This window comes from Hylaeus volcanicus, chromosome 4 (assembly GCF_026283585.1).
Source record: "Hylaeus volcanicus isolate JK05 chromosome 4, UHH_iyHylVolc1.0_haploid, whole genome shotgun sequence".
In the NCBI taxonomy this organism is placed as follows: domain Eukaryota; kingdom Metazoa; phylum Arthropoda; class Insecta; order Hymenoptera; family Colletidae; genus Hylaeus; species Hylaeus volcanicus.
The window spans coordinates 26,076,251-26,097,813 of NC_071979.1; the positions used below are offsets into that span (position 1 = coordinate 26,076,251).

The 21,563-nt window shown below is 42.5% G+C and overlaps 1 protein-coding gene across 1 annotated transcript in view; it reads left to right on the top strand.

Annotated features, from left to right (window-relative positions):
• Window positions 1–15,664, top strand: part of LOC128875672 (uncharacterized) — a 107,449-nt gene extending 91,785 nt beyond the window's left edge. Inside the window, exons 5-8 of the mRNA XM_054121467.1 lie at window positions 546–734; window positions 7,564–7,753; window positions 8,263–8,555; window positions 8,972–15,664. Of these exons, the coding sequence (XP_053977442.1) occupies window positions 546–734; window positions 7,564–7,753; window positions 8,263–8,555; window positions 8,972–9,520 (1,221 nt within the window). The 3' untranslated portion in view covers window positions 9,521–15,664. The remainder of the gene's footprint in view (window positions 1–545; window positions 735–7,563; window positions 7,754–8,262; window positions 8,556–8,971) is intronic.
• The last annotated feature ends 5,899 nt before the right edge of the window (window positions 15,665–21,563 follow it).

The following is a 21,563-nucleotide window of genomic DNA, read 5'->3' on the forward strand; positions in this document are numbered from 1 at the left end:
GACGACCGGTTTCGCTATACCCATTTCGCCACGCTGAAACGGCTGGCGACGTTTCGCACGCGTGCAAGTTGCCATTACCAAATTGCACACTAACGTGGCGTCCTCATAATTGCCACGAGTCGGAGCGACGATGGACTCGGCTGTCCGCGAAAATTTTTAATTTAACCTCGAGCACGTTTTATATCAAGCTTAATTCTAGGGAGAAGAAGAAATTATCATCGAAAGAATACTTATCTTCGAAGTTTCTTTTACTACCGTACAATCTCATTATCTTCGAAATGTATTGCTTCCATGCAGTTTTATTATTTTTGAAATTTCTTATCTGGGTAGGATTTTAATTTATATGCGAGGTTTATATTTATTTTATGGGTTAATTCTAGTAACGGAATTATGTTCTGCTTGACGTCGGACAGTTTAACCCTCTAACAGGTGAACTGAATATCGAGATATTGTGGGAGAAATTGATTTTATTGGCATTTATCGACGAAATCAGGAGGGACAGAGAAAAAGGAAGAGAAAAATTCCATCTTTTTTTCTGATTTCAGCTGGTGAACGGCCTCGATGGACCCAGGTATATCTGCGAGACCGAGGTCATGGAGGAAGTGAGCGTGGCGAACGCTGTCCCGATGGAATGTACTCCTCCAGGGAATCATACTAATAAAAACGCCAATGGGAACATCATCACCCTCACCCTCAAGAACAATCACCTCATCGTGGAGACGGAGGAACGAGCAGTGAGTACACTAGAGATTATTGACGCCAGAAGAGGAACCGTTATGTAAGCCATTCGTGGAGGAGTTTTTTTTTATAGTCATTCCTTCTACTGCAATGTCTTTGTTTTCGTTGCAATATTCAGTCCAGATTAAATTGGCTGCAGATGCCAAGAATAAAGTACATGTTACATCTAGAACATGAAACGTACTTTTATTCAAGATTCAAGTCTCCATCTACGACTGTGAAAATAGGAACTAGGATACTATAATAGACTATAATAGGCTACGACTTATATAAAGAGAATGTATACGTGAATTATTTGGCAAGAGTCTCGATGGACTTGGGCGCTGGCTAAGGGGTTGGGACTGGATTTTGTTGACGGACAGAGGACTTCTTCCGTGGATCTAATTAAATGGAATTCCTCGATAATTAGAAACCCGCTTCATTAGCGGTCCGTGAGATAGAAACGAGAGGAGCGAGAAGCGAGGAGCGAGGGAGGTGAGGGACGAAGAGTATCGTGATCCACGTAATAACTGAAATGTCGGTTAGTCCGCTCGAAAGATGGAGTCTCGCCGCAGTAAGGGCAAAAAGGGCTGTTAATTAGCTACGATGCGGGGGTGTAAATGGACGACGTTGGATGAAGCTTCTCACTTGAACTACGGAGGTGCTAGCGTTCCCCAAAAAAGAGTTCTTGCCGTAGGTACATCAATCACGAGAGCAATCGCCTCCGCTTCTTTCTAGAAGTATAATTAATATTTGTACCGTGAACATTATGATTAAAAATCGGAACTGAACGAGATTGTAAGTGAAGGAATACTGCAGAAACGTCGATAGGTTTCGTTTATCATATTTATATGCACTTACAATTCAATCACAAAATCATTGTTGTAGCTACTAATTACACGTTTTTATGAAAACGTTCGCTATGACATGGTTCCACATCAAAATTAAGTGATTCAAGACCTTCGGTAACAAAGTGATCATTATTATAATAATTACTAAATGAAGTGGATGTGTGGCAAGTTAAAAAAAATATTGACTTAGACATTCCCCACGGCACAATATTGGAATAATCGGAATTCTGCGTACAATAAGAGCGCAACAGGTGTGAAACGGTTGTCGAATCGACGAATCGGGGTCGAAAAAAGTCGCAACGTTACTGGCTTGTGACTAATTAACCCGATCGCTACACACCGGGGATTTCTTCCCATTAAGATTTCTGTCCCCGTTAGATTCATTTCGATAAGAGACGAGCAAAATTATATTTGAATAATACACCACGGATAAAATCATTCCGCAGTAATTTATTCACTTAAGTACGAATCTCTTTCCCAAAATTTGACAGAATATTCCTGAAATGTCTATTCTTCCGACCAATGCAATTGAAACATCGATACATTTTTAAATTTCATACAGTTTAACCCAAATATAAATTTAAAATTAATAAACTAACAATAAAATAGATATAAATTCTACATAAAATATTCAAATATAATTCTTATTGTTATTATATCCCACTTGGTTGTGCCAAAAGAGCAAGCATGGTGGGGCGTTCATTTAAATAATGAACAATCGCGATCGGTGCATTGAAATTGACAGCAACCCGTGTTTATCGGGTTCCTAATCGAGCGATTGTGTAATAGGGGGTTGATATCACCCTTTGTTTGAGGCAGTCGGCAACGGGGCATCGTGAAATCGATCGACGATGTCGAAGATTTGCGCAGCTGGGTCAGCCACTGGCTCCCCCTTTGACAGGGATAACAGGTTCGCAATTATTGGAGCTCGTACGGCCCTGTAAGGTCGAAGGTTACCAGGCAATTTCGCCTCCTATCGCCCTACTTACCGGTCGAGGCTTATCCGTGGAAACTCATCTTGCCGGGGATTTTCGAAATCCGTCAAGTTACCGTTCCCCTACCCCATTCTTCCCCTCCCTGCCCCTCGGATCTCTAGAAAATTTCATTGAAATAATGCTACGGATATGATCGTGGGAAGCGAAGTAAATGAAACATCTGATCGGTAACATACGCCTCCGGTCGAAAGTATGTGGACACTTCTTTAATAGAAAAAAACATTTGATAAAAGTTGCGAATCTATTAATATCAATTATATCATTTATGTTTCGATATGTTTATATTTCATTAACGAATATATTTTATTAATTGCTTTTGTTTTAATATCACATTAGTAACGATGAAAAACTATGGAAATTCTTCGTTGATATATCGAACATTCTTTCTGAAATTTTTTATCTAAACGATCCCACAGTTCCACTATAAAATTGAATATCGCATAATTAACGAATATAGTAAATTACTTAATAAATATAATAAGTATGGCTTGTAAATGATGCGTTATTAATACACAAAATTAATTTGGACACCTGACATATTTCCGCCGCTGATCACCCCTGCCAGTCAAATTTCACATACTTCCCTCGAGGCGTCGCGGGCCAATTCCGTCCTGGCGACACTTAGAGAATTCGTTCGAACGAAACTCTGGGAAGAACAGCTCGGTGGTCCGCGCTGGTGGAAAATTCCAAGGCGGGGTGGTTAAACGGATCCCGCGATGCTTCCTCGTAGTCACCTCTCGGCTACGACAAGTGTCGCGGGCCACTTCCCTCTTAACGGAATGCAAAAACCGCGCGTCACGCTCGCTTGAGAGGAGGGAGGGGACAGGCGGAAAAGAGACAAGGAACGGGAAGAAGGAGTTCAAGGGGTGGATGCTCGGGATGCTTCGACGTAATACCTGGCCCGACGCCAAGTCGCGGTGTTCACCCTCGGTCGCGTGGAATACTCTCAGAATTCGAGAAATACTCACGCTATCAAGGCCACGAGTGCTTCTTTCGAATGAAGTGCGCTTCGTTGAAGGCTATCCAACGCGCCCTCCCCCGTCATCGCGACGGTTGTTTCACCGTCGAAGCAAATAAGAGGGAGAGATTAACCTGTCGCGGTACGAGGATTCTCCTTGATGTCAACGAACCGGTTTACTACGCGTTACGACGCTTTTTCGCGAATTTAATGGGTATGGTACCGGTAGGTGACCTATTGACTCTTTGAAGTTAGGTAGGTTAAAAACTACCCCTTTTCCTTGGCTTTACTAATTTATTTAAAGTTTTTCATTCATGTGACAGTACAACGAACTAACGCTGAAAATACAATAAGTGGAATCGGAAATGTATACAAGGTAACAAGTTGGTGACGCTGTTCTTCTGCGCAATTTGAATTTTATTTTTCTTTTATGATCGGGTGCCTCAATGAGTTAATGGGTGAGGGGTAATTGCGGGGGTGAAATAAAGCAATCATTCATAAATTTTAATATGTCTCGAAAGATATAAGAAATTTGGGTTACAACAGGTTATTAACTAGCGGTCGTTATAAATAGCGACATGAAAGGGGTACGGGCAGCGCGTCATCCGTTTAGTAGAGCATCCGGGATCAGTAACGCGTGATCGATAATCTCGCACCCTATTATGCATCGATTAATTCATTACGCGGAAGATTAAATTCTCGGCGAAGCGTTCTCTCTGTGATCTCGATAAGCAAACGTATTTATACGTGTAACGCGGCGATAGGGTACAATATCCTCGACGATACACCTTTGTTATCGACGGACACTTTTTTAATTCTGTACCATTACAAACACCGATCCCCGACGGTCATAGACATTGACAGTAGCGCATTAGAAAGGGTTTTCCACGAGGGGCTTGGGGATTTTGCTTTGTTAATAACAAATACGCCTGAGTAGTTGCGGTGGACATATTGATATGAATATATGTATAAATTTATTATATAAATAAATTACGTAAGTTATTGAGTACGAACGAATTGAAATATAAAATGAAACTGAAATTTAGAAATAGAAATTGAATTTATTTGACGGATCTGTCAATCAATCTTGATAGAATGGATTTCTTTAAATAAATAACTACTTCGTATCTTCGAACGAGTAAGCTTTCCTTTTAATAGAGATTCAAATATTCTTTAAATGCAGGAATTATTTATTCGTCGAAGCTTTGTTCACCTACGTTCCCAGAAATAATATTGTTTCTACCGCAGCTGAACATTTCATTCGAATGGTACATAATGAATGAAACCAACACACGACAGTTGATTCGTGACGTTTATGCCGTTTGCACAATAAATTTTTAATCGTCCACGGTGAATTATATAACTCTGTAATCCAAGTGTTTATTTCTATTCAACAAGTAATGGGTGAAACGTTGAAAACGTTTATTCTTTATTCTATTCGAAGCTGTCGTTTAAATAGAAATTCTGTCCACCTCTGGTATCTATTCGAGCGACAGTGATCATTACGTCCGCTGACAATGCTTCGGGATCGATACGGTCTCCCTGTAGGCGCGTGTTGTTCGCGCTCGAATCATGCTGTTTGGACGCGACAACGATTTTGATCCCCTGATTCGTGTTGTTTAGACTACGCGACAGGAACTTTTACTGATCCCCTGGCTGCGCAAAATCAATATCAACACAGCTTATGGAATGTTTTTTCAAGTGCAACTTCTTAAACAACCGATTTAACGTCTGCGTTAAATTTTCACGCAGAATGAGGTAGGAAAATGCGTGGCATTTCAGGCACCCGCTTTTTATATCTAATTGAGAAAACGAAAATTATGCAAAAATCGGAATCTTAAAAAAGTACGCATAATATACAATCTTGGTCTGTATTCTACTCGACATAAAACAAAGATAATACAGAGACGAATGAAAAGTAATTCGATAACACAAAATAAAACACGGTACAATATAAAATGTGTTATATCATAATATATTATATATAATTATTCCGTATTACGTATTATAAATAAAATATAAAATATAATTGTAAAAAATAACAACGCAAGATGATGCAACCGAACGATGTCACACCTGTCTATTTAATCTTGATTGAAGAAGTAATATTATTATCTCCAACTCGTTAATTCATGTCGTAACTCCCATCGACGAATAACGAGAAACCTTCTGGGGAACGAATCGGTTTCCATTTTCCTCGCGGCATATCCCGAGGAACTTTCAGAGGACTCGCAATTCGTCGTTCAGCAAAGAGGTGGGTACGGTCGAACGTGCAGCGTCTCTGTCCACTTCGTCTAAAAGGACAAAGAGAAGGTAACGGTAAAAGGGGAAGCAAAGTGGCTCCTATTTCTCGATTCCTCGAGAAACAGTATTCCCAAGGCGCTGTATAAGCGCACCTCGAGTTTCCCAGTTTTTCACGTGGCCGTCACAAAGTGTCGACTCGGGTCGAAAATCGAGGTCGTCGCGTCGATTCTCCTACGGCTCCGTGGAACGAATCGTCCACAGGAGACGCTTCGTAGATTTCCCTATGACACCCAATACAGGAAGAGGTGGAATTGTGCATGTATAAGCAAGAGAGATCGTACAGGGTGCACAGTTGGAAAATTGGAGGAAACAGCCATAATTCAGTGACTTGGCCGCTACCGCTTTCGAGTGGCTTGCGAATTCGCGTAACTGACTACCAGGCGAGGTTCCTGACCCGCTCACGAGACGGTGGCTTTGCTTTCTACCTTGCCTTCCACTTCGGCAATTATTAAACATTATACTTTACTGCGTTTCGACCAATTGCGCAAGGCTGCCGTTTAGTCGGGAAATGGATGGAACACGGGTTGCCAGAATTGAAATGCAAATGCGACCGCGGAACTTCGGCGAGGGACTAAACGGCAGAGGGAGATTAAAAGGAAATATACGAGGGGTGTTCAGAAAATGATAGGAGTTTTTCGAAATAACTCGCGCCGAATCACTTTTCAGCGTTTATTAATTATATTATTTTAACATAAGCCTTCTTCAAAAACAATTGTGGAATATAAAGAATAATCGTTTAGAATTAAACTTCTAATAGCACTAGCCTACCACTAATATTCTCCATCGAAATTATCCCCTACCGATAATATTTATTTGCTCGAGAACTTATACCACTCACGAGAGGATCTCTTGAAATTTTCTAGCACAAGGCTGTCAGGCTCCCCCGTCACGTTCGCTTTAATTGTGTTAACCTCATCAAATCTTCTCCCTTTTAAATTAATTTTCATTCCGGGAGATAGAAAAAGGTCACGAATAGGGAGGAGCAGGATGCGAAGTTTGAAGATGTAGGCGAACGGTGTGGGAAGTCTTCTCTCATTAAGAAATTCTTGAATTGAAAGGTCGCCGTGTCAAGATCTCACGAATAATTAAACGACGATCAGGAAGGATATTATCGCGAATTTAACCATTTCTTTCTCGATCAACTTTGAAGGATTCTTCGTCCTTTTAAAATATTCCAATGAGAAGCCCAACCACTGTGTACTCGCACAACATCAAAGCAGTTTCCAATATTCCCAAAGTTTCTGCACCAGTTATTCTATTTTTGAAAACTTTTCATAAAAGTTTCTGAAACAGTAAATTGATATTACAAATGAAATACATATTTAATTAAAGAAATACTCTTTTTCAAGTATTAATTACAAATTAAATATTGTCGTTCAGACTACCGTCTTACAATAACAGTCATCTTCAAAATATTGTTAATGCCTGAAGAAAGAAATTGAAATTTTAAATAAAGGGACATAAATTTTACCCTGTTTTACCCTTAATGTATCGACTACCTTTACCTTAAAGTACACGTTAAATAATAGTATTTATCAGTTTTTAAAAATTTATGTTAGGAAACTAATAACGTTGCCAGAAGGTGGAATGAAAAATATTAACGTCGTTAAACGTCTGGCGTTTATAACATTAACTGGCGGTAGTAAACGTTTCTTTCGTTGACATGAAACTGTACGGTCGTTGATGCGATGGAAGAAACCGAGAAAAGTTAACGAACCCTGGTCGTCCCGTGTTTTAGGTGACGATGGAGGATAATAAAACCCGCAGGTACCAAGATAACGGGTGCTCGTTCGTGGTGGAGGTGCAGTCTAGCTACAAAGGCGACGAAACGGAGGGCAATAAAGGATCCTCCGACGACATGACCGCTAGCGTCACCGATCAACAGGCCCTGGTTCACAGAGAAGAAATTCCGGAGGATCGATCGCCGGGTACAGAGACAATCTCAACTAAATAAATATCAAAGTTTACCCTTTCCTTCCCAGTTATGTTATCCACGTTTCTTTAAAAAAATTCTAGGATTTGTAATGTTTGGGTGAAAATAGGAATGGGATAGATGTTGGAATATAAATGTACTCTGTGATTCTTCTAGCTGTAGTTGTTACAATATCTGCTACTTTTTTACGATTCATAACAAGTTTCTATGTAACTACTTTCTATGTAAAGTAACTACAATACAGATTGCACTAATTTTATCTGCATTTGCTGCCAACAAAAATAATACCACAACCATGCGTTCTCACCTCGAAACTATTGATCTTCAATTTTCTCAAAGACCACGATATCAATATTGTTTTAAAGAGCATTGCACGCTTGTTTGCACGATTGCACTAACGCCCGAATAAATTAGGAAACCCGTAAATCTCTACTGTATTTCCTGCACGAAACGATCATTCCTTGGAAGGTACATTTCGTTGAAACTGTGTGTCTGGGGCTGCAGGTTTCGAGAACACGAGACTATTTGGGAGCACGAACACCGGTCTGTCGCAGTCTGATCTCTCGATCTCTAGCCAGGGTTCGGTTAATCCCAGCTATCGTTATGGAAATCAGGTGGAGTACGATGCGGGCCATCTGGGCTACCCAATGTACGGGGGTAGTTACGAGTCCGATACCCTGTCCAGGAAACTCGAGGGTGGCTCCAAATGGGTGGAGTTCGATAAGTCGCCTGACACCGAGAAGACGCTGCTAAACGTCTCGAAAACGTCGAGTATCGAGAAGGACACCGAGGAAAGCGTAAGTAAATCGTTTGGACGAATCCGGAATCACCTGGAATTGGATTAGGCATGTGCAAAATCCTCGGGATGAAGGACGTACAGAATTCTGCGAAGAAAACATAGAATAAATTAGTATCTGTATTGTAGGTCTAAGCCAAATCTAAATCATACTTTTGTTATTTGATTAAAATATTACCAATTACAATATATCAATTTTATCATTAGAAACATTTCTCTGAGGACATTTCTCGGGAACGTATATGTATATACACCCTTCGCAGTCGAAGGATCAATCGGGTTTTTGCCATGGCAACCAATACTCTGTTGTCGATTACTAAGATACAATTGCAATTGCTGCATATGTCTAACTCCAAAACTTCCATTCCCCCAAATTGAACACGATCAACGTATAAATACTCTGCACGATTCTTCTAGCCCTCGATGCAAAGTAAGCAGAACAACCTGGACGCCTCCCAGGGATCCGGGGGATCGATGGATCAGCAAGATTCCACGGACGCGAGTGTCTCCACGGACACGGTGCGCTCGAACCCCAACCTCCAGGTGAACGGCACCACCCCGAACAAGCTGGAGATCATGGAGCAGAAGGCGTTGAGCAACGACTTTGGCAAATCGGAGACGGCCAACAAGCCGGTGATCACCGGCGCGTTGCTGAAGGACGACGTCCAGGAGGACACGTTCCAGGAGCAGCAACGGAAACTGGGTAATGGGACCCTGACGCCCGAGCACAAAGAGGACAGGCCGAAGGATCAGAAACCGGAAGCGAGCGCATTCGTGCCTAGTCACAAGCGCAGCGGGAGCATTCCGCCGCGACTGATCGAGGAGAGCCTGGAATTGGACCGGAAGAAGTCGCTGGACATCTATAGTCAGATCAAGACCAGCACCAAGAGCATACTTCCGGGTCTGAGCCCGAAGTTCGAGCTCCTTCAGAACGAAGTGAGCCCCATCGAGGAGAAGGAGAGTTAATGGAGACGGCCCGTCGTCCCATCGTGTTCCGTCTCAGGGTGAAAGCACGACATCGAATCGAGCATCGAGAGACGCCCCTTCGAGGACATGCAGCGTCCCTTTGCCGCGGCGATTTTCTACAAGATCACTCGTACGGGGCAGAATCAAAATAAATCACGAACCGGAAGATCCCGTTTCAGGCAGAAACGCTTTTTATTTAACCCCGCGCATTTAATTTTGGGACAGTGGTCGGGTGTGAATTTGTGCACGACGCGCCTGACTCGTGATTTTCACGTTCGGGGCGGAATAGCCCGATAACACGAGTTGGACGCGTAGGTGAGGGGGTTAACAAACAGCCAACACTCATTGTAGATATTTCATCAACGCCAACGCATCCACGGGCGTCTCTTCTCTCTGCTGGTTCCGGGAACTTCCATCTGTGGCCCACTTCGGGAATTTGCGCGATATAGGGGAGAAAAAGGGCAATTTCATCGGGTGATACGACGTCGTCGCCGTAACGGGCTCGCTCGAAGAATTCTGCGGGAAAAATGGTCGAAGGGAAATAGGGAAGGAAAGAAACGGAGTTTGCCTATGGCAGGTCGGGGAAGAAAATTGGTGACAAGGATCGATTCGAGCGGAAGAAGGTGGCAGTGATCGAGACAGATTGGTCGTATGCTGTGGAAACTGTGTTTTGTAGATCCAACGTTGTGGGCGTTGTGTAGTGCTTCGTGTAGTACCTCAGCGCTAGCTTTGATCCTCTATCGCTGTCTGACAGCGAGCAAAGGACGAACAAGAACATTAACAAGAAGAAGGAAAGGAAGGTTCAACGATGTGGCTATTGTGGTGCTTCATGTAGTTCCTCAACCCTAGCTCTGATCCTCCATCCCTGTCTGACAGTAAGTCAAAGAAGAAGAAGAAGAAGAAGAAGAAGAAGGAAAAGAATATTAGCTTTTGGTTATTTCTCTCTTATCATTAGATAGGCTTCAATTAACACTTAGTAAGTCATCTTCGCGAAACTCACAAATATAACCATTGAATTAAAAGACTTATTTTATAAATATGTCTACTAATTTCCCAGAAAAATACTAGGAATATAACTAAAGTAAAATCTTCTATATAAACAGAAAATTCACTAGACACCGAATCGCAAAATAATTTTACTTAACCAACGATTAAGCTTGTACATTTTCTAAAGATGGCTAAAAATTGAAATAAGCAAACATCGACAGCCTCGTACAAAGCCATTTAAAATTCTTTCTAATTTTCGCGGATACAAGCCTCTCTATCAATACCCCTTTGTATCATCAGCCCATCTGCGCACACGTACATGGCGCACACTTTGTATTCCGGTTAAATGCTCTTAGGGGACTCCTTCCCAGGGCGTGTAATAAACGAACTTTCTTCCTTTCTCTCTCTCTTTCTCTCTGTTCAAGCAGTCGGACGTACCAAGCCGCCAAATTTACCAAAGCGAGGATATACGAACCGCGGAGAACAATCGTCGGCTAACGAACTCGACGCGCCGCTGCGAATTCCGCACCCGTGGCTCTACGACCGCAGCTGAGCTCGAATATCGCGCAAAACACGATGCACGAGCCCACGATTGTTTGCCAAGAGGGACCAGGGACCTCTATTTCGCGAGAAAAAAGCGTGCCGCTCGTTTGAAACACGGCTGAACAGCGACGCCAGAGGGAAACTGCGAGACTGGTTGGATAACCGGATGAGAGAGGGATAGAGTCGGGACAAAGTCGGCTGGGAGGCTCAAGGACAGTTCCCCCACTGCGAATCACGATTGTCACGACTGCTGCTTCCGTGACGGTCGGTTGCCTAACTGTGCGAAATGTAAAGCGGTGCTAAAGAGCGGTTGACGAAGAGTAGTGGGTGGAGGGGCGTAGAATAACGGCGGTGGGGAATGGCCTTCCGTGGCTCAAAGCAGCCAAATTAGGTCGCCTCGACCTGGGCCTGGGCGCGTACTACACAGGAGGCTTGCCAAACTTAATTTACAGATGATTTTTGCATATTTTATGACAGTTTAAAATGTTTATATATTCCTTTATAGACAACTCCGATCTCCCTTGATAGAAATTAATATCCAATAGAAGTTGTGAATCTACAAATCAATTATATCATTTACGTTTCGATATGTCTCATAAAATCTTATAGATCGAGTTACTTTTTAGAATGCCTAACCAGAACAGTTTACCGATCGTCTGACGGTATGCGCTCAGTATCGCGGGTTGACCAGACATTTCGAACACGACGTTTCCCAGAATGAGAGGGCCACAATGGCGACCAATTCTTTCCAACCTTTCGAAATAATCGTTGAAAACAAAGCCGTCACAGTCGCCGGCAACCTGCGCGATTTGCATTTGAAAACTGAACCGGTGCAGCCCGTTTCTACTCGGAAGACGAATACAGAGTGTTCTAAAATAGCTACCGCGGTCTGAAAAGAGACACTTTTTTTCCCCGTTCGAGTTCCAGCAAGTTTGGGACGGTCTAGCATTTCCAATCCCCATTTAGCATTCTTCGTCACCTTCTCCGTTCACAGAGGATTTCCTCGATGGAGTTCATCGCGGGGGAAAGCTCACATTTCGTTTCGCGTGGTTTTTGGATACGAGAAGCAGTTTCTTGAGCGACGGTAGCATCGACTTGGTCGATGGATGCCTCAAACTCAGAGGGGCCGATCGAGAGAGTCTTCGAGCGACATTCATAATCTTTTTAGCGTGTATGAGTAAGCATATGCCGAATTTTGTAAGCGGTTCTAGGAATCGTAGCGACAGGTTCCGCTCGATCGACACGTACACGGACGCATACTTACATAGATACAGACGCAAATGATCGATTGGTTAACGAACGATTATCTCGAAAATTATTATGTTTTGTCCGATTTGAAAAATTCATCGAAGTGGTATTTTCACTTTTTCATGTTACGAATGGAATTTCACTGTGAAATCTATTCCAAAACGTACTATTTTCGGGGGACCGATCAATTGTCTGTGACTGCACGTACATCCATACACATGCATACATACGCAAACAGACCCACACACACACAGTTTTACAAACGAATCAGATTAACTAAGAATTTTCTATTGTCCTAGACCGTAGGTACGAAATAGCAGGTAATTAAGCATCGTAATTGAAACGCTATTAAGTGTCCAGACCGGTAGAATTTAAGACTCGGGAGCTTGGCCATCGAGTTTCCGAAAGAACGAACGCGCTTAAAGACGACTCGAGCCGAATTTCGATGGCCAGGCTCGTTTTTAGCAGGTTCTGTACGCCCGAGGTAGCTTCATCTAAGATTTAAACTTCGGAGATAAATCAGAACCAGTAAACGATCCTAGGTATATAGTAATTCGTAAAAAAAAGAAAAATCATACGTTAAGCGCGAGATCGGCGACTCGAGGTGGTCGAGCACACAGAGGCTTAAGATTAACGCTACCAAAGTGGATTCTAGTGCCAAAATAGTTCCTTAAGGTTTACTCGAGAGCAACTCGACAAACGTATGCCGAACGACTATACTCTTGATGATCTTATTTATTACTTGTGCGTTTTCGAGCAAATGCTGCGTTACCAATATTTCAGATTTTATACGCTTCCGTTGATTAGTGCGAACGTTTGTTGTTGATACGGTGCTACTGCGTGCGAATCCACGTGACGGGGACGCGAACCTCGTTCCGCGTTCGTCGCGCCCCATTGGCGATTAGGCGAGCCGTGATCAGGCGAGGATTTACGTCAGCGGTGCACAAAACATTTTTCGGTCGGTGAGCCAAATGAGACCTTAATAAGCTAAATATTTCTCCCGATGCAGAGACAATTAACTTCTGGAATTGAAATTCAATTATCTCGAGTAAAGCCACGATTTGGAATACGAACATTACTCGAAGAACTTATTACAAAATTAAATAGACTTCGATATTTTTTATATTATTAAATAATCGAAGAGGTAAGATCGTTTAACTTTAATTATCAAATTAAAAAGACTCGGATTTTTACGTTATTAAATAATCTACAGCAGGAGCAAAGCAAAAGATCACTTAAACTGTGTCTAATTTCGTTTTTTGAGCCAGATAAAATTAACAATTAGATTCAATAAACCCATTGTGCACCTCTGATCTACGTCCTTTCGACTGCGTTTTGGAAACGAAAATGGTTGGTCTTAATGACTACTGGACACTGTTTCCAAAAAAGGAAGTTTCGCGATTGGAAAGTTAAAAAATATCCGAGACTTTGCCGAATTTAGCATACAGTAATGCTAGTAGCGTAATTATATTTCGTTTGGCAATAAAATGAGGGAGAAAATACCCACTGAGAATAATTGAGTTTCCAAATTTATTTATTAATTTACAATCTGTGATGCTAGAAGTAAAAGATGTTACAAGGCAGTTAATTAAAAATGTATTTGAAATAAAATTTAGTTGGTCTGGGAATGAACAATTATTATTTGAGTTAGTTATTAACAAGGGGTAATATGTCATTCACAAACGAAAAGTAATTCGTTTGAGCAACGTTTCTGCAAAGTTTCGAATTTTCAAAAAATGTTCGAATTGCCAAACTTCCCTTATAATTTCGCTAAAAATCACTATCCGAGCCGACGAAAGCGATCACCATTACACACTCATCGAATAGATGATAGACTATAGCGCATCTAGGAATTAAGCACACCATACGTAAGAATTTAGACGTAATCTCGATCCCCGAATCGAATCGATTATTCATTCCCCGACTCGCACGCGTTCCTACGTTCGAGTCTCTCCCCCAGCTTCTTCACAGAGATGGGCAAAATTGTCACCTGGATATCAAATTTCGATTAACGAGTAAAAGATATGTCACCGTTGATCGGTTTATTCGATCAAAATTTCAATCTCAATTATGTTGGGTGAGTTAAAGCAAAGAAATTAAATGGTTTTGAAGCTTTTGTGAAATTTTATACTTCTTAGCTTAATAAATATATGAGTACAGTTCAGATCGATGTTTACGTATAGTAGAAATTTTATTAGTCGTTCCGAGTGTTAGAACAATTTTTGTTGTACTCTGAAAATCTGAATAAAAGATATTATCTTTCGAAGCACGATGCTGATGAGCGGATTGCAAAATATAATTTGTGATTTGTTTTAGTAAAATAATTTCCTAATCAGTTATAACATTGATAAAATTGCGAAACAACGATAAATCGGTAATCTGAACAACTACCGACTCACTCAAATAACATTACGAATAAATCACTGTTCGCAGTATCCATTCATCTTTTATTCGAGTCAAATTCTGCCCATCGCTGCTTTCACACACCGCTAAGGAATAAGTCTAGTTTCCAGGATTAGCGATTCTCGTGTGGCTGTCGATAGGTGGTGTTAGAGGTCTAACTGTGAACAAGCATAAATTTTATATAAGACCTGAATGTCACGCGTATTTCTAGAAATAATTCTCACCAAGTAGCTGGTCGCGTAGCAGGTCGATCGATCGACCGATTTAGGTCGTTTTGTCGTCGATCACGGACGGTCTGGGAACACGTCGAATGCCGAGGAACCCTCGCGGAGGGGACAATTCCGTCGTAACGGAACCAGACGTGCACCAGACGATTCGAGTTCGACGCGTGATCGAGTTACAATTTGTAAGAGGAGACCATTCTCTCTGTTCTTTGACGCAACGCTCTGGTATTCTATCGCATCGCGCATCACGAGTTCGTAAGGACGCATTAGAGATAATTACTTGTAGAGACTCGTCTACGTAAGACTCGATTAACGATTAAGCGAGACGCGGATCCCCTCGTGGGGGATCCTGGCACACAACCGTTCCATATGATCAATTAAATTCGAATCGTAGTTGTTAAGCGAATGGTGGACAGAGAGCAGTCAGTTTAAACTTGGAGGGCACGGATGAATATTGAGCTTTCGATCGCACCTATTACGTTCTCTCACGTTCAGCTATGTTCCAGCACGACATCCACCCCCTGTCCTTCGTTTTGTCCTATCGCTAACCCCGCCTAGGGGCAGATCGAGACGAATCCACTGGCCGTATGAGGCGAACTTTGTCCATCGTGCTGCATAGTTGTACGCCCGAGGCACACGCGCAAAGTCATTTTAGAAGGAACATGTGGACGATTCATTTTCGCTAAGGTACCACGTTGTATATGTCAATTTATTTTGCAAAATAAACCATTGGACACGAGCCCCGAGTCGTCGTCAGTCACCTGAAAATATTCACCATCCTGTCGTTTATTTATTTTATTTCATCGATAATTGCTAGCGTCTGTTTACTCCTTTTACTTACTTATTCGTTATATTTCCATATACGAACCGTTCGCTGCACAAATCGAACTCTACATTTCGAAAAATTTTAAATTTAAATGTCAAAGCACATGGTATAGTCGTGACTTTTTATATTTGTAATAACATTCCCGTCTCAACTTTTTGTTTTATGGAGTTAATCGATCCGTGCAATGAACGGCTTATATATTCGCAAACGTGTACGAATCTTCTGATTACATCCTGAAGAGGGCCAACGACTGCATGGCCAGAGCTTCGATTGAAATATTTAACCGATGTACACATTTCTATTCTACTTTCTCTTATCGTCAAGGAAGCTTGCATTTTCGTTGCGATTCCTGATATCTATATTAAAAAACATTATCTTTAGCCTGCAATTAACCACAGCTGATAACGCCGTGTCGGTAAGGCGACTCGATCAGTAACTTTCCAACGCAGAGGATATACGCCCCCAGGAGAGGGTGAGGATAATCGATCAGACGAACGTGTTTCCACGTGCAGGAGTCGAACAATCATCGTACACCCTCGACAGGACGCGCCATCTGGAAATAGGGGCTCGAGGGTTGAAACCAACCGGCTCCGCTGGTAAAATTCCAAGGGGTTGGACAGCGAGGGGTGGAAACGCGAGGCTGGCGGCGCCAACGGCGAATCCGGGAAAACTCGAAATATCGCTGAATTATACATGCGCGTTTTTAATTCGGTAATCAATAGTAAAAACCGCTAATATATCCCCACCATTTTTCCGCTATTCCGGATTCGCCAATGCCCAACTACCAGGCAACCCTTTGCCATCTCGCGTGGGTGGAGCCGCGATATAGCGGCTCTGTATTTCCGCGATCGACCCGGGGAGATTTTCGACGCCAGGATGTTTTTCTCTTCTTCATTTTAATGCGTCAAACGAGGTTGAAAGTTGCGACATTCGGTAGAGGAAAATAAATATTTGAAGAAATTCATATATTCATATTTTAATTTGAGTTTCGGTAAACTGGGCTCTGGAAGAAATGCCTTAAATTCGAGAGTTGGAATTCAAGAGACGTCAACTTGAAATGCTATAAATAATCTCCATCTTGAGATGGATATTAATTGGTTCTTACAACTGATTGAAAGTGTTCCTACCAGTGTAGTAAATACAGTTTTGCTGGCGGTTATGAGTACAGTTCACGGTTATGAATCATAGATGCGTCGCGTGGTTCTGTTGTTTTATAAATGGAACAAATTATTGTTTCGTTTAATCTATGATCTATAATCTTTTTTGGACGACTTTTTACAGCTGTGTTTTTAAGAGCCTTGCGATCCAAATGGAGAGTTGTTAAATTAATTCGGACATCTATTTGAGATCTATCGACACATTGATCATGAAAGTTAAGGAACTGTAAGAATGTATTTTAATCATTTTCATTTTCTCGGGGACGAGTTGGTTTATACGAAGAAAATTAAAATTCTAATTTACAATTGTAATCCTTTTCTTGTTGTTAGTGAAACGATTCCGTTGTAAAGTATGGTTTTCTTCGTAGTATCTAATGATAGAGATATTTACTGGTATCATGTCACTTTGTAATTCAATCGATTAATTATATACCTAGGGAAAGGGAAGGTTAAAGGATAGATGGTTCGTTATAATCCACACCCGTTGGGACACCATAACTTCGAATTACGATCTCTAGATTAAATAATACACACACATCACATGACCTATAACCCATAGAAATGTTAAATCAAATTTAGGCTAACGATCCAAGTTAGTATGTCTCCATTGACCATTTTCTAAACAATTGTTCAGCATCTTCTTTTTCTTTCTTGTCAAGAAATAAAAAGAATTATAACTTTACTTTTCCCTATGTATATTAATCATGAATATTCATCATGACTAACACGAACTATGAATATTTGATACTGACGGACTAAAATCGGCAGTACAAGAATACTTTTTAGATGACATTTCAATTTCTACTCTTATAAAAGACAAGTGTTCCAGTTCGACCGATGACATAAAACTCTGTTCATTCTAATTCTAACAATAAAATAGTATGGATCACTAATAACCTATCTTCACGCAGTAAAAAAATCTTCCATATCGATAGAATAAAAACTTAATTCAAAGAAAAGCAACGAAAACAAGTTCATTTTAAATCGATTAAATCGAAGGAACCGAAAATTCCTCGCCTATAAATTACAAGCACAATTCTTTTCCCTAAAAGGTTACTGTCACCCGTAAAGTTTGAAAACATCTGTTCCCCGCAAAGGGATGCGCATTCTCATTTTGACGATTAAGTAATTGAAACCAAACGGTTGCAGCGCCTAATAATGAAGGTATTCTTGAAGATGTCTTCCGCTGATACGGTGCTACGTGTACCGAGCGTTTTAAAGAAAAAGAAAGGGACAGGGACGAAAATTTCGAGGGTACCGAAATCATTCAGGCTACGAAGCACCGACAGCGGGCTTTTATTCGATAATTTTTCCAAGGCGAAGCCAATTACAGCGTGAAAGACGAAGGAGGAGTGCGGCTCGTAGGCAGAGAGGCACGCACGTCACCGGAGCGAACGTTTGCTCGACCATAATTACTGTTTATTAAAGACGATTGCAAAAACCGGGCAGGTGCTCCGTCCAAGGAGCGAGAGGGAAAGAGCAATGAGAAAGAGAGACCGTTGTTAAACCCTCGAAACACTGTATACCTGTTCCACGCGAGTTCTCAGAGGTTTTATTGTGAGCCCCCCTCTTCAGGGCCCTCGCGCTAAATTCCTTGCCTCTTTGCGATTTCGTTTTCGTTTTCGTTCTCGTTTTCGTTTTCGCCAAGGCAGCTCCTCGAAAAGCTTGGATTCGGGACGGTATTGTTCGTTAGGCACACAGTCTAGGGCCAATGAAACGACCATTACTACGTTCCTTCTACAATCTATGCACTCGTTCCGCTCCCCATTCACTCTAGCCTTTCGCCGAAACCCTCTGGAACAACTTGGCCCCCCTTCTCGCCGCGCATTGACCATTCTTGAGGACACTCACCCTCTGACGTACAAACACGCACACTCGTTGCTGCCGTTCGGCCACTCAGACGCATGCATTCGGGGAGAAATCGTTCTTAAACATTACTGTCGCGCTAAGTATTGGAGTGGGCTGTAAAATAGTCCGGATTTTAGTCACTTTGGCTCCTGGGACATTTTAAACTGTCAACGAAGTATGCAGGGATGGTTGGGATTGGGTAGGCTGTTTTTTAAGATCGAAGGGAACGTTTGAGGTCACGATTGATATACATAGAGAAAAGCAAAACTGACGATATAGCGTCAGCACCTCCAGACTCTCAGACTATCGCATTCGTTTAAAGTACTCTCATGAACGAAGGGACGACAACCCTAAAGCCAGACCAAAATTTCGACAAACCTGTGCATCGCCTTACAATTACTGTAATAAATGCTAAATTTTTATATTCTTCTTGAACCATTAATGAAATATTTATTTATTTAAAGAAATTTATTATACTCTTACGGTTGAAAAGATGACAGCCTAATCTCAGGCCTAAGTTCAAGCTTCAGTTTGAACCAACCTATGCCTCGTTTCACAGGTCGTCTAAACACCACCCCTGGACTCTCATGCCGTCTCCAGAAATCATATCGTGCAATCGATGAAACACCTATCCATACAAAGAAATGTAATGCAATGCTCGAAGGGATGCCGGCGCTGTCTCCGACGGGCGTGTGCCCGCGTAGAAACGTTCCCGCGGCTCGTCGTTGCGCTTGTTCGTTTAGGGGGACTCCGGTAGCGCTGTGTCGTCGACGTCCCACCATCCGCTAGGCTGTCACAGCTGGCATCCCGCGAATGGAGCGAACCGGGACTGCCCACCGACGCGCGGCACCGCGCTCTTGGCCAATTATTTTTACCCGTGGAATCGAATTATCGGGTCCGCGCCGATTAACGCGGATTTAATCGCGCCAGCTCGTGTCGTCGTTTCTCCGTGGAACGGAGAAGGACGGACGCCGGCTGTCCCCCGGGGAAACGACGAAGACGGAAAGAAACCGGCCGCGCCGGAGATACGAAAATAGAAGGGAAAAAGGGTGAGGGAGGGAGGGAAGAAGGGCGAGGATGGGAAAGGAGGAGGGGGATAGGGTAGGTGGGTGGATGGCGAAGGGCGGTAGCGTCATACCTACGCGTGGGTGACAAGAGAGCGAGACTGAGGAGAGCAGGTTAAGGGTGAGAGCGGCAGGGAAAGGGAGAGAGCGAGATGTACGCGCTCGCGGCGGACAGGGACGACGAGAAGCGGAACCTGGCGACCAGGGGGGGAAGGGTGGAGAAGAGGGTGCGCTTGAGCGTCGGTACAGATACGGCATTATGAAAACACGAATGTACTTTTAAATCAATACCACCATCGCATTGTGGGGAGCGCGCTGGTGGGGGCGGCACGTTCGCATCCCGGAATACAGGAGAAGAGAGCGAAAGAGAAAAGGAAGGAGCGAGATGGAGGTCGCCGGGATACACAGGCGGAAGGGCGAGAGGAACCCCGTAAGAGGAGATGGGCACGGGGGTTGGCTGGGGGGCAACGGTGGTGGCCGCGAGGGTGCCGTAGGAACGATTCAGCCGGGTGAAAAGTATGAGCACCGGTTACCGTCGCTGCTCAGCCTCGTAACGAGAACGACGCGTTGCACTCGCCGCGAGAATGGCTTTTGACAGCGCGATCCATCCTCGTCGACGCTTCGACGGCGTCGCTCGCCGCGGGACGGCCTCCGTCGTTAACCCGTTTGGCCCGCCGTCATGCTGCGGGATCGCCGTCCGCGGCAGCGTGCCACGCAATTCTCCGATGACTGCGTTTCGACTAATGTTTTAGTAACTTTCTCGCTGTTGATGTAATTATCTGAAGTAATGTTTGTTTTCTTTTAGCATTACGAGTTGGATTAAAACGATCTATGATGATTCGTGACGCAGTCATCTGTTTTCTGTGTTTTCCGAATTTTTGGTAATTATAAGGAAATATACTGTCGATATTTACAAACAATTTGCAATAAGTGCAAATTCAGTCAGGTATCTGATAGATAACTAGAATCATGGTTTCCCGTATCAATTAAGTTGGATTCGCATGAAACCATCAACGAAGTGTGATATTCGATCCCCTACAACTACTGCATTTTTAGAAATTTTTAATCGATTTTATTGCTGTGAATATATAATGTCAAGGCACCATTAATTGAGAAATTAAGGTGAAAGCAGAACTTATTAGTGGTCCGTGAAACATGGTTTCTTATTCCCGTGGAATATATTGACGAATTAATTCCTTTGACTTTTAAGATAAGAATTCTATCTAATCTAATCTAAAGTCAGCGAATGAATTTTACCACGGTATTTGAGAAAGTATAATTTGAATACGATGGCATACGCTCGTGTCTTTGATTTTGTATTTCTCTTTCAATATGCAATGTTTCATCTAATTTCAGACGGTGTATTCTTTAAATAGGAGGATACAAGATTGGCAATCTATCGACACGATAAAAACGAACCACTATGGGTTGGTGAAATATTGAAATTTCATTGAATGTCTTTAACGCGATTGCCATTAAATGATTCATCAATACATATTGAACGCTATAACTAGAATTATACTTTCTCAAGCACACCGGTAAAATTCACTCGTCGATTCGTTACATATAGTTTCCATGTAAATGAAAGCGTCGCAAAATTTCGCATAACCGTGCCCTTCGTTCTGTGGGCGACATACCGTGGGTGCCATTGGCGCCGTTTCCAGCGGACGTCGACCGAAACGGAGTAATTGGGACGGGAGCCGCGACACTCGAATCGATTAATCCGGTCAGCTGAATTTTGAT